Source organism: Crotalus tigris, unplaced genomic scaffold, assembly GCF_016545835.1.
Source record: "Crotalus tigris isolate CLP2741 ecotype Arizona unplaced genomic scaffold, ASM1654583v1 scf7180000023780.715972, whole genome shotgun sequence".
NCBI lineage: Eukaryota > Metazoa > Chordata > Lepidosauria > Squamata > Viperidae > Crotalus > Crotalus tigris.
This window is the reverse complement of record NW_024100181.1, coordinates 562,459-577,464: the sequence shown is the minus strand read 5'-3', so window position 1 is coordinate 577,464 and position 15,006 is coordinate 562,459. Positions and strand designations below refer to the sequence as shown.

General features: G+C 35.2%; 1 protein-coding gene across 4 annotated transcripts in view; it reads left to right on the top strand.

The window, feature by feature from the left end:
* CNTN4 (contactin 4) overlaps positions 1–15,006 on the top strand; it is a 175,042-nt gene that overhangs the window by 104,249 nt on the left and 55,787 nt on the right. For all 4 annotated transcript variants that reach the window (XM_039321679.1, XM_039321681.1, XM_039321678.1 and 1 more), the window contains exon 8: positions 9,276–9,403. In XM_039321679.1, coding sequence (XP_039177613.1) covers positions 9,276–9,403 — 128 coding nt within the window. The remainder of the gene's footprint in view (positions 1–9,275; positions 9,404–15,006) is intronic.

Here is a 15,006-nt window from a genome sequence, read left to right as displayed (position 1 = left end):
CCAGCTCAGCACATAACTCACTAACAATTCACTTTATGATTCAAACATTTAACACCCCATGTAATGCCATTCCAAGATGAAGTGTACCTAAGGAATGGAAAGTGAAACTTAATAGTATTTCAATTGATTTATGATACAGTTTAAAGTAATTAAAAATTATTCAACTAAAAATCTGAACAAGTGATAATAATAATAATAATAATCATCATCATCATCATCACCATGGCTATTAAACATCAAAAACATCTGCTAGAGTATCCCACCTCCTTTACATGGATGATCTGAAGCTGTATGGAAAAACATCATCTGAAATAGAATCGCTGCTCAACACTGTCCGTATATATAGCCAAGATATTGTAATGGAGTTTGGCTTGGACAAATGTGCCACACTTACTATCAAACAAGGAAAAATAGTGAAAACTGAAGGAATCAAGATGCCCCACGAAAATAACATTAAGAGTCTGGATGAGGAAGATACTACAAATACTTGGGTATCCTTCAAGCTGACAACATCAAGCACACTGAAGTCAAGAAAAAGATTAGAGGTGAATACATCAAGAGAGTGAAGAAGATCTTAAAGTCCAAACTCAATGGAGGAAATACCATAAAGGCAATCAACACCTGGGCAATCCCAGTCATTAGGTACACAGCTGGAATAGTGGACTGGACTCAAGCAGAACTAAAAGCAATAGATAGGCAGACCAGAAAAATAATGACAATGAATCATGCCCTTCATCCACGCAGTGACATTGATAGACTTTATCTACCAAGGCAAATAGGTGGGCGTGGAATGCTACAAGTACATCAGATGGTTGAAGAAGAAAAAATGGCTTTGGAAGAATATCTGAAGAACAATGATGAAGATGCACTGAAATTAGTATATCAGGAAGGCTTACTAACTACTGGAGAGACCAAACTGGCCTACAAGAAAGACCAAATGAAGAACAGAATAGAGGCATGGGAAGACAAAGCACTACATGGCCAATACATGAAAAAAATAGCTGGGAAAGCAGATAATAATAAAACCTGGCAATGGCTAAGAGCAGGAAAATTGAAGAAAGAGACCGAGGGACTAATTCTGGCTGCACAAGACCAAGCCTTAAGGACAAATGCATACAAAGTCAAAATTGAGAAGACAGCAACAGACAGTAAGTGCCGCCTATGCAAAGAAGCTGAAGAAACAGTGGACCACTTGGTAAGCTGTTGCAAGAAGATTGCACAGACTGATTACAAGCAGCGGCATGACAAAGTAGCAACAATGGTGCATTGGAAGATCTGCAAAAAATATCATTTGCCTGTAAGCAAAAACTGGTGGGATCATAAAATAGAGAAAGTCATAGAAAATGATAAAATTAAACTGCTCTGGGACTTCAGAATTCAAACAGACAAGCACCTGCAACATAACACCCCAGACTTAACAATTGTCGATAAGAAAGACAAAAAAGTCTGGATAGTGGACGTGGCAGTGCCTGGAGACAAGCAGAATAGAAGAGAAAGAACTGGAGAAGATAACAAAATACAAAGACCTACAAATAGAAATAGAAAGACTGTGGCAAAAGCAAGCATGGGTAGTACCAATAGTGATAGGCTCCTTGGGTGCAATCCCAAAACAACTGGAGCACCACTTGAACACCATTGGCATTGACAAATTCGCTATTAGTCAATTGCAAAAGGCGGCCTTATTAGGAACTGCTTCCATCCTGCGACGATACTGATACCTGCCTATCCCAGGTCGTGGGTAAGGACTCGATAGGTAGACAAAATGCCAAATCCAGTCTGAACATCTGGCTGACTGTGCGATGATCCATATAATAATAATAATAATAATAATAATAATAATAATAATAATAATAATAATAATAATAATAATAATAATAATAACAACAGCAGAGGAACAAAAGATCAACTCCTAATAGACAAAATGATCTTGGAAAACTGCAAGAGAAGGAAGACCAACCTGAATGTGGCATGGATTGACTACAAAAAGGCATTTGACTCTCTGCCACATGATTGGATAATAAAGTGCCTAGAAATAACAGGAGTCAGTAGAAACATCAGAAAATTTGTGCAAAGATCGATGGCACAATGGAAGACACAGTTGCAGATCAATGGTGAGAGGCTGGGAGAGGTTAATATCAAGAGAGGAATATTTCAAGGAGATTCATTATCACCATTACTATTTGTTATTGCACTGTTTCCTCTGTCAACAATACTGAATAACTCAGGACATGGCTATCAAACATCAAAAACATCTGCCAGACTATCCCACCTCCTTTATATGGATGATCTGAAGCTGTATGGAAAAACATCATCTGAAATAGAATCGCTGCTCAACACTGTCCGTATATATAGCCAAGATATTGTAATGGAGTTTGGCTTGGACAAATGTGCCACACTTACTATCAAACAAGGAAAAATAGTGAAAACTGAAGGAATCAAGATGCCCCACGAAAATAACATTAAGAGTCTGGATGAGGAAGAGTACTACAAATACTTGGGTATCCTTCAAGCTGACAACATCAAGCACACTGAAGTCAAGAAAAAGATTAGAGGTGAATACATCAAGAGAGTGAAGAAGATCTTAAAATCCAAACTCAATGGAGGAAATACCATAAAGGCAATCAACACCTGGGCAATCCCAGTCATTAGGTACACAGCTGGAATAGTGGACTGGACTCAAGCAGAACTAAAAGCAATGGATAGGCAGACCAGAAAAATAATGACAATGAATCATGCCCTTCATCCACGCAGTGACATTGATAGACTTTATCTACCAAGGCAAATAGGTGGGCGTGGAATGCTACAAGTACATCAGATGGTTGAAGAAGAAAAAATGGCTTTGGAAGAATATCTGAAGAACAATGATGAAGATGCACTGAAATTAGTATATCAGGAAGGCTTACTAACTACTGGAGAGACCAAACTGGCCTACAAGAAAGACCAAATGAAGAACAGAATAGAGGCATGGGAAGACAAAGCACTACATGGCCAATACATGAAAAAAATAGCTGGGAAAGCAGATAATAATAAAACCTGGCAATGGCTAAGAGCAGGAAAATTGAAGAAAGAGACCGAGGGACTAATTCTGGCTGCACAAGACCAAGCCTTAAGGACAAATGCATACAAAGTCAAAATTGAGAAGACAGCAACAGACAGTAAGTGCCGCCTATGCAAAGAAGCTGAAGAAACAGTGGACCACCTGGTAAGCTGTTGCAAGAAGATTGCACAGACTGACTACAAGCAGCGGCATGACAAAGTAGCAACAATGGTGCATTGGAAGATCTGCAAAAAATATCATTTGCCTATAAGCAAAAACTGGTGGGATCATAAAATAGAGAAAGTCATAGAAAATGATAAAATTAAACTGCTCTGGGACTTCAGAATTCAAACAGACAAGCACCTGCAACATAACACCCCAGACTTAACAATTGTCGATAAGAAAGACAAAAAAGTCTGGATAGTGGACGTGGCAGTGCCTGGAGATAGCAGAATAGAAGAGAAAGAACTGGAGAAGATAACAAAATACAAAGACCTACAAATAGAAATAGAAAGACTGTGGCAAAAGCAAGCAAGGGTAGTACCAATAGTCATAGGCTCCTTGGGTGCAATCCCAAAACAACTGGAGCACCACTTGAACACCATTGGCATTGACAAATTCGCTATTAGTCAATTGCAAAAGGCGGCCTTATTAGGAACTGCTTCCATCCTGCGACGATATCTGTAATACCATCAAACATCCACATCTGCCTATCCCAGGTCCTGGGTAAGGACTCGATAGGTAGACAAAATGCCAAATCCAGTCTGAACATCTGGCTGACTGTGCGATGATCGATAATAATAATAATAATAGTTGGAAAGTACTTGGAGATCCAGTCTCTTCTTAAAAACTTCCAGTGTTGGAGCATTCACAGCTTCTGGAGGCAGGTGGTTCCATTGATTATTTGTTCTGACTTCTTGTCCTGCCTTCAGGTGCTTTGGAGAATAGCTTGACTCCCTCTTTTTTGTGGCAACCTCTGAGATTGGAACACTGATACCTCATCCTTCTCCATTAAATTAGATATACCCAATTGCAGCAACCATTCCTTATACATTTTAGCCTCCAGTCTCCTAATCATCTTTGTTGCTCTTCTCTGTACTCTTTCTAGAGAAGGAGTGTCAAACTTGCAACGTCACATGACATGTTGCGTCATATTGCAACTTTTTTGCCATTGCTGGCAATGGGGTGGGCGCGGTTTTGCTATGATACATCTGGCCTGTGGGCCGGCAGTTTGACACCCCTGTTCTAGAGTCTCAACATCTTTTTTACATTGTGGTGACCAAAACTGTATGCAGTATTCCAAGTGTGGCCTTACCAAGGCATTGTAAAGTGGTATTAACACTTCATGTGATCTTGATTCTATCCCTCTGTTAATGCAGCTTCAGCACACTGCTGGCTCATGTTTAAGTGATTGTCCACTAAGAATTACACATTCTTACCTGGGACTTGCTGTGAGGATGTTACTATATCCATCAATTCTACTTCACCTTAAATATATATATTACCCATATTAACTTCAGAGTCCTACTTCCAAATGTCTTTCATAAATAAGGATTATTTAATAGAAAAGAGAAAGGGACAATGTAGGGGGCAATTCAGACTGCAAAAAAGCAACTACGTTAGGAATCAACCAACCAGCTGCTCTGTTTTCTTGTGGAGATGTTGACTTGAAAGGGCAGGAGGAAAAAGAAGGAATATTAATTCTGGTATTCACACACACATAAATATATCATTTCATGTTTGTTTCTTTTATCATGCAAAGCTTCTGCTAATACAGTATGTCGGTAGAGAAAGCAACTCCACTCTAAGGCTATAGCAATATTTTATTGAAAAACTTTACTGAAAATTCTTTGTATTTTGCTTCCCTGCCTCTTATATTTCTTTATTTCAGGAAGAAACCTGTTTAACCCTTTTCCCAATACTATTTCTTTCCCAGAATTTAAGGAATGCTTTTGCCCATGTTGATACTATAATGGCTTCTGAATATTCCCTTGAAGGCCATATCTACTGCTCTACACTGTATAATATTACTTTCTTCTTGTCTACAATAAAGCAACCTATTTTGCACTGTTGGCTGTTAACTAATCAATGAATATAGAGTTGAGTTTTGAGCAGAGATTTATTGCTATGCCTGGATAAAGCCTGACAGAGATTACTGGAATATTCTTTGAAGTGCTACGAGTTATTATCAAACAAGATGGACTTAACTCAGTGGAACCTAATGATTTCTTGTTGCAAGATTTACTTCTGCCACATTTACATTGGGTTTAATAACGGATGGAAACTAACCAAAAAGAGAAGCAACCTAGAACAAAGGAGAAATTTCCTGACAGTTAGAACAATTAACCATTTGTCTGAAATGGTATAGGGTTTCCTGCCTGAGCAGGGGGTTGGACTAGATGACCTCCAAGATCCCTTCCAACGTTGTTGTTGTTGTTATTATTTATTAAAGCTATAAAACATACCTGTTTTGAAATTGTGTAAAAGCAATGAAAGCATGTGGTGAACATTTTGTAACTTGAAGAAATCGCTAGCAGACATTTCTGACAAAATGATAGCTTTGTGCTCCTGAAAACTAAGAAGAGATTGAATAACATTAGGTATGTACCTTTGGGAATGTGTGCTTATGGGTGTGTGCATGCTCATTAATTATCTACTAATTTCCTAAGCCAGAATTTATTCAACTCAATTAAATTCAATTAACTGGGTAGTTTTGTTCAACCAAGTCTATTAGAAATAGACTTTGGTATTAAAATAAACTATAAATGGTCTGTATAAATTACCAAATAGGCAAATGAATTTTCACCAGAAAACTTGTATCCAGAATAATACATTCACATAAAAATCATGTAGATAACCAAGTTAATAAGAACATTAGAAAAGATGTGACAGGTCAAAAGACTTCCCATCATATCAGATGTTGTATTGTTTTTATCAATATTTATTACATGAATATTTTATATAGTTTCCTCAATGTTTTACTAAAATACTATTAACATATATTTATAGATTGTATTAACAAATATAATACATTAAGCAGTTTTTAATACATTTTCTATTTCATATCTGCAAATTTTGTTAATGGTTTTAGTCTACCTATGGAAGTGCTTTCATATTATTTACTTATTGAAATACAATAGACTCGTTCAGTGGTACGATTTGGTCATGTATATTAGATTTAGTTCCAAAGAAATATAATAATGTTTGGTGAAAAACAGAATTCAGAACTTGAAGAACTTGAATTAAGAACTTAACAATATTACATTTCTATCTAGAAATAGAAGTTAACTAAATAACTGCCTTCAGATGTTTTGTAGAATAGGTCAACCCCCTCCTCTCTGTGCAACCCCCCAAATATTAGAAGGCTACTTTCAAGTCACGGCTAGTTTTTCTCTGTGTTATCCAGACATACACAGTTCTTCCTGCAGCCATTCCTTATATTTTTTTATCCTCCATTCCTCTAATCATCTTTTTTGCTCTTCTCTGCACTCTTTCTAGAGTCTCATCTTTTTTGTATCATGTTGACTAAATGCAGTATTCCAAGTGTGGTCTTACCAGTGCAGTTTAAAGCATTAGTAACTCTTTACGTGATCTTGATTCTATCCCTCTGTTAATGAAGCCTAGGACAGCATTGGTTTTTTTGGCAACTGCAGCACATTGTCCACTAGGAGTCCTAGATCACTCTCACTACTATTGAATCAGGTTCCACATATTCTATATTGTGCATTTGGTTTTTTTCTTGCCTAAGTGTAAAACCTTACATTTCTTATTAGTGAATTGTATTTTGTTGGATAGAGCTCAGTGTTCAAGTCTGTCAAGATCTTTCTGTATCTTGAGCCTATCTTCTAAACTGCTGGCTTTTCCCCACAGCTTGATGTTGTCTGCAATTTGATGAGTTCCCCTTTTATGCCCTCATCTATATCATTTATGAAGATGTTGAAGAGTAGTGAGCCTAAGCCAGAACCTCCATTAAGGACTACGTGTTGAGTGTGGTTGGTCAGCTACTTATAAATCCATCTGGTCTATCCCACATTTTTTTTTATCATACCAAGAAGTAGGCTGTGGTCTACTTTGTCAAATGCCTTACTGAAGTTCAAGTTTTGCTGGTCTACTAATGTAGTCACTTTGTCAAAGAATGCAGTTTGTCTGGCATGATCTCTTTTTGACAGATACATATACTAGCAATAATTGACAAGACGCCTTTCATATTTTGCCACAGAAACATAGGACATGTCATGGGATCTACAAACTACAACGATCAGAGACCATAGAAGGGGAAGGATTGAAGTTGATTCCTAGGAATCAGAGAATAAATAACATAAATCCATGCTGTCATTGATAAGGAAAAGAAAGCAGTTAATCTAGAAGGTCACAGTACGTGAAATTGTTAATGACTGTGTTGTGAAAACAGTTCAGAAAAACAAACAAGGTTCTTGTTTATAAATAAGCTACAATATTTGATTTTCAGGCTAACAACAAAATATGAGGACCTAAAAAAAAAGTGCTCCTTTTGGAAGACATCTGATAACCCTAACCCTATGCCACTTAGTCTGAATGGCTCAACCAGATTATGGAGGCTGTGTAGACTTTTGAGCCAAATAATCAAGTATCAGTTAGGAAGGAGAAGTAACAATTTATCCCACTATGTTGACTTATGAATCTTACTATTAAAATACATAGTTAGAGATACAATCCAATCTTCAGTGAAAGAAAAACGCACATTTTAACTTGGGTCTTATCAAAGGTTGCCAAAGCACTAATAAAAATTAGGATGATTCCTTCTCCAGATTAAAGATAAAATCGCCAGTTAGTAGTTTAAAATATGAATGAAGTGAAAATATGATTTTTTTGTAAGCAGTAACAAGAAAAAAATAATTTTGGTAGAAGATCTTTGTGATCTGAGCTACAATCAGCAGAGGTCTTATTGATTTAATCAATCTCCATCTTTGTTTGCAAAATATATATTCAGTTTGATTTTGATGTTGTCCATTCAACAGTGTCCAACTGTAACGTAATCTTTTAGGTTTTGGAAAGAAGGCATTTACCATAAACTCTGAATGATCTTGGCAGACCACTACTAGTCCGTTTCCAGATTCTTTTTATATGTCAAATTTTCCCATTATTCTACATGCTGTTTCACTTCAAACTTACCTGTATTTTGCATGGCATTTGTTTTTGATGTTGTATCAATAAAATGCTGCAAGTCATTATAGAACTGTTCAAATTTCGTTTCTTGTGCAACTGTAGTTCAGATCATGGATTATCATGATCTTCTTTGGCTTGACTTGGTCTTGAATTGAAATCATTCTATCATTTGGGGGGTGTTTCCAATCACTGACTTTGACACTCTTTTGTTAATAATAATGGATACTCAACTTCTTCTATTATTTTCTTGTCTGCAGTAGATCAAATACTCCTCTCATGTGAAGCAACCTATTTCAGTCTGTCTCAGTTTGCTGGTTCCCAGAAAGTCAATGTTCAGTCTTATATTTCTATTCTAACAAATGTGGTTCATGGTTGTATCATATCATATTTGCAGACATCTTTTGTCTCTCAAATCTCAGAAGCTGAAGTCCTTTAATCCAACAATATCATAAATATCAATGCTACTTCTACTTTTGGGTGATTTAATTGATTGCCCTATGAACTGGAAGTCACAGTGTAGGAAGAAAGTGCTTATGAATTATAGAATGTTAAAAAGAATTGGACTGTTGACTCATGCAACATGATTATGTTGTTAAACATGATCTTTAAAGCCAACCACACTCTTTGTCAGGGGTCTTCAAACTCGGCCCTTTTATGACTCGTGGACTTCAACTCCCAGAATTCCTCAACCAGGCACCCTGGCTGAGGAATTCTGGGAATTGAAGTCCATGAATCATAAAAGGGCTGAGTTTGAAGACCCCTGCTCTATGTGCATTAGAAATTTGCTGTAATAATTGGAACTACTCAACCAAAATTAAGTATCACTAAGTAAGCTATTCTTCTCCATTATAATAGAACAATTTCAAATTAATTAATTGATAGTGTCTCAATTTTTCTAGTGGCTTGTGCATTATATAGAGCTGTCAAGTCAATACAGAGATAACTTATGTAAGTGGTATTTGATAATGATGCTTTGTAGCCTTTAGAAAATTCTTTCAAATCAACTTTCATAAAAATGCCAATCATTCCTTAGTTGTTTAAACTGTTTTAAACTACATCATTTATTCTATTTGTTGCATTTATCCATTTACAGACATACTATTTTGGAAGATGGAACTCTAAAAATAGTCAATGTTACCAAAGCAGATGCTGGGAGTTACACTTGTATAGCAACAAATCATTTTGGCATAGCCAGCAGCACTGGAAACCTGATAGTGAAAGGTAAGATATTACCTTCTCCAGGTAGTTCCTTAGATACTGTGAATTTGTAGATCTTGGAAAGTTTAAAAAATGATGAAATTTGCATGTAGATTTCTGAAAACCCACTTTCCTGAAACATTGTGTCTGTATGTGTGTGTGTGTGTGTGTGTGTGTGTGTGTTTGTAAACAGACAGACACACACACATATACATATACATATACACATATATGAATTAAGTGCTTTGAAAAATATAACTACCAAATTTGTTATTTTCTTTTTTAGAGGAAAATTCTTACACTCACAATTATCTTTTTCTTTAGGCATACTAATTATTCTTCCTCAAGTTTTATACCAGGTGAGAAATTCCTTTCTCATCTACAGAAAAATAGTGTTAATAAAAAAAAACACTCACTGAAAATAATAAAGTGAATGCCACATTCACACCTATGCTCCAAGGTTTGTAAAACTCTTAAATTGGATGCATTGTTTTTGTTTCAGAAAAACATTTGTTTTTGCATCTCTTTTGTTCAGAAAATGTGAATTGTTCTGATAATAGTGGAGGTGTTTGGGCCTGAAAACCACAGACCACTCAGCAGAGTAAGCAGAAAAGTGAACAAAACATCACTACAAAATAATTAATTCAAAAATCTTACTAAAGATGATCCTCTATAACAGATTGGGAACAAGACTAGAAAAGATTAATTACAACAAAATATACCACACTATTCCAGAATGTAAAGCCACCCAAATGTCAATGACTTTGGATTCCCTTTATCAATACATTTTTATATAAGTTTATTTCTTTTTCTTCTGAAGAATGTTTGGCGTTGCCTATACTATTGTTGAAAGTTCCTTTATGTATATGTTCTCTCTTCATCAAGCTGTTTTTTTGTTCTGTTATTGTTCTGTTTTTTTAAGACAGCATATACATTTTTCAATTGGTTTTGCATTTCATTGCCCATTTTAATCCCACCAGCAAATAATGTTTTGTTTTTTTCCTCTGCAGAACCCCAGTAGTCTCCCATTCAGCAGTTATCTTACAGGGCAAGCTCTGTTTAGTTTCAACAACCCAACTCTTATCATGTGTCTGTAGTCTCTAGGCACAAATATGCTTGGGTAGCATTTTATAGACAAACATATAAAAGCTTCCTTTATGAGAGAAGCTAACCAGAACTGCATGTGGTTTAATCAGTTTCACCAATTCATTGATTTTTATGGAACTAGGGAGAACAGCTGCAATAAGGAAAACCGAGTGGAAATATTTTGTTTTACTTCCTCTTCCTGCTGTGAGGTTTCCCCATTCCTTCCGTGCTCCATTACGTTGATGCATTTATCAAGCTACTGATCCTACAACAGTGTTTCCCAAACTTGACAATTTTAAGGCATGTGGACTTCAACTCCCAGAATTGCCTTAAAATTGTCAAGTTTGGGAAACACTGTCCTACAACATAAATGCTGCTATTACGTTTAGAAGAGAATGTTGCTTGTGTAGGCTGCCAAATAATTGCCTCTAAGAAATAAAGACTGCAATTTTGTACACAGTTGAACTGGTTTAGGATTATGGTGTTAGGAGGTAAAAGTGCTGTCCTTTTTTTCCCCCTCCTTGATAACTATTAAATCAACACTAAAATGAGTTATTATGGCTTTATAATAGTGATAGAAGTAGTGAGTCTGTAATCAAGCAAAAAATCATAGTTCCAATTTGTTGTTTGTTACACTCTGCTGAATAACATTGCTGGTTATTTGATTCTTCTGGCCCTTAACTTTATTAATTTAAGCCAGAGCACTCACCCCACAAAAGATAAGTACTTCAATTGATGTAAGATTTTTAAAGAAAATCCTTCAAAACACATCAGTGTAATCTGTCTTGTTGTGATAAAATTAGTACATATTATTGTTTTCCTTGCAATAATAGTCCTATTTTTTCCCAAGATATAATCAACACATAATTGTAACACTATAGTCAATATTCTTATTTTAATGTACTTCAAGGCTCCATAATTTATATATAAAAATGCTCTTTTACCAAATTAAGTGGAATAGTAAAATGCCAGTAGTAGCATTTCTAATTCAGCAGACGTGCTGATACTAATGTTTTAAATTAAATTATACACTTTTTATGAGTAGTCTTGCATCTGATACAATAAGTCTTTGTAAATCTGATAAATGCTTTCATCTCCCTATTCTTGAGGAAAAAAGCAGGAGTGGGGAAAAACATGTATTGGAAAAGGGATCAAAAGGTATTGATGTACTGCTTTGTAATTAATCACATTTTTATAACCCAATCAGTTTAATTTGCCAGACTGAAGTGAAAGAGGGCCCATTTTGCTTTCTTGCCTATATATCTATTTTTCAATGCTATTAAAGGCATACTGATTTTGATCAAAGCTGGAGACTCTATATATATAATCATGATGAAGAATGCATTAGAAAAAATATATAAATCTCAATTTTATAACTGCAAAATTTAGGGAATGAAATTATTTTTGAAATAATGACAATACTTTTAAGTAATAGCAGTAATAATACCAGTAACAACAATCAGCAGCTTTCACTGATACATCAGATCACTGGTGATATATTTAATTTGGTTAATTTTCAGTTTTTCTTGTCCTATCTTTGCATTTTTTCCTATAGTATTCATAGGTAGATAAGCATTATAGAAATAAGCAGTATGTATATTGACTCTTGTTCACCTGTATAGCATGAACTATTGGCAGTCAAGGATTTTTTATACTTTTAGGATCATTAAACTGACATTTCACAGTCTGCTGACTTATTATTACTTTATAGAATTATTGTTTCCTACAAAATATAGGTGTTTAACTCGTGTTTTGTTAACATAGCTTAAGAATTCCTTCACTTTGTCAAAAGTTGAAAGTGTTTAATTCTGACTCAGTTCTGTTATTATTGATAGATTCTATTACTATGTGCCATCAGGTTGGTGTCAACTCTTAGAGACCACATAGGTAGATTTTCTCAATGTCTTCCAAGTTTTCCAATGGTGCTTAGTCAACTCTGTAATTGAGTTGATCCACCTTTACCAGCATTAGAGAGTGTCAGGACTCTTTTTGCATAATGTTATAAAGTATTATAATATAGCCTGGTCATTTGGCCTTTGAGTGGGTTTATGTGTTCAGTGATCCATTGCTTCATTTTCTAGGATGTTGAGGGTATTCTCAGATGTTTTCTTTAACAACAAATTTCAGAAGCATCAATATTCTTTCTCTCCAGCTTCTTGAAGGTCAAACTTTCACTTCCATAGAGTGTCATGGAGGTCACTATTCTGATCTTTCTAGGTATAAATTCATCATGGCATCGGTGTATATTTTTTCCCATGGCCATTCTGACATGTGCTAGTCCAGAAGTCTTCAAACATGGCCCTTTTATGACTCGTGGATTTCAACTTCTGGGAGTTGAAGTCCACAAGTCATAAAAGGGCCACGTTTGAAGATCCCTGTTGCTACTCTGTATTTCTTGACTGCTTGTTTCTGTAGTGTTGATGGTTGATGGTAAAAGTCAGAATCTATCTACCACTTTAGTATCTTTATCGCCAGATCTACTGCTGGTTGGTCTACTTGTTATCATTAGTTTAATGTTCTTTATATTTAATTTATTTCCACTTTTTCATTGTGTTCCTTGACTTTTATTACTGGAGCTTGCAGATCTTTTGCACTTCCAGCTATCAAAGTATCATTATCATCAATGGGAGCAATATGGTGCATAAAGCAGAAAAGATACCAGAAGGCAAAAAGCCTGGACATTAACTCTAATCCAAGTTATTTACAACTATCCTACAATATGGCCTGTAGGAAAACTCTTTGGAAGTCTAAACTTTCATTTTATGCTGATATTAGTGAGTATCTATGTCCAGAACATAGGCTTATATCCACAGATATCCATCACACTGTTCTTTCTAAAGCAAAATTACAGAAGGTACAGAATAGAAGTAAGAAATAATAAGTAAATAAATCAAAAGATAGAAAAATAAAGGGAAATATGGTTACATCTAGGTTATAAAAAAAAACATTCATTCATTATACCTCTCCATAACTCTGCTGGCCATCATGGATTCTTACTCCTTGCACAAGAGAAATTAAGCATGTTGGTGAAAAGTTTAAATTAACAGAATTTTGCTGCTGATGCTTTACAAATAAATATGTACTTTTTTTCCCCTTTAGGGCTAGTAGTAGTACAGGGTCTGATTCATAAAATTTGCAAGTTAAGAGGTTTTAGCAAAAGAAATATTCTAGGATTGAAAAGGAAGTTAAATTCTTTCTGCAGCTTTAGTAACAATAGTAACAATAACAACAGTGCCATAATGCTACTGTTTGTTTACAAAAATAAGCAATGCAGTTACTTTGTTTCTTTTCTTCTTCTTATGAGTGATATCTTAAAAATTCCCCTTGTGTAATTTTGTTTCAGATAATAATCACTTCAAAAATAGTTTTGAAGTAAGTACTGAAATTCCCTGGGATATTTTCTATAGACTTAATGGACCTTATTTTAATACAGTTCTCTGTGTCAAAAAATGTATTTTCCATTTTTATTTATTAGAAAGTAAAATAGGGCAAAACTGTATCAATACAGCCCAATAGTTATTTTACATGACATAGTTTCAATACAATAAAATGCACTACTACATTTTTATATCAGGACTAGTAAAATAAATCTTTAAAAGATGTCTGAATGACACAAAACTAAGCTAAGCAAATAGCTGAAGTTGCTTCGTCATGAAGTCTACTTTTATATTCTTCCTATTGTCATAGGTACTTAATAGTTTGTATCAAATAATTGACAAATATTTGCGAATCCGTAACCTGAATAACACCATGTTCTCTTCCAAACTGTAAGATATTCTTAGTCAAACATCTTTATTAATTGCTGAGGTAGGTTAAGTAAACATAGGTAAAACCAAACTTGCAACTTCTGAATGTTTCCAACAATGTACTGTTAACTTTTTGGAAGTTTGTTTATTTCTGACTCTGACAATCATGAGAAATTCCACACCGGCTCTTCAATATTGCATCCCCAATGTGGGATTGTTGCATTTAAAAGCATGTTTCAAATTTGTAATATCTTCACAAGATTCCAAATCTATAAGGATACTTAAAGCCCTCTTTTTATTTGCACCAGCTGCACGTAAGCCCTCACCTTAACTAAATGCATTACAATGTCATATAAAAGGGAGAATTCCTGCTTCCAGTAAATCCAAGAGAGCTATTTCAGCTGAGTAGTATATCTTACAAGTCTTTCTTAGGAAACTGTAAGGACTTTTCAAGCTATCTACTGAGTTTTAGGTGGAGAAATTTTAGTAGCAGTAGTTGTGGGATGTCCTCAAGGTTGTCTTTCGGCATGATTGGCTAATTTTTACACATATTTGTACTGTACTTCCAATGATAACTTTTATCATTTTGCCAGATTAAGTGCACATTGGACTATCTGGGAATAATCAGTTTCCTTCCAGAAATCATAATTGTCCATTTTTAAGCCCATAGCATGTAAAGTAAGTTTTCTAACTTATTCTTTAATTGCTGTATCATCAGATAGTGGGAACACTTTTGCTTTGAAGCTAGTGTTGGCAGCACTCAGCAATCTGTTAAACACATAATTTGCTTTCCTC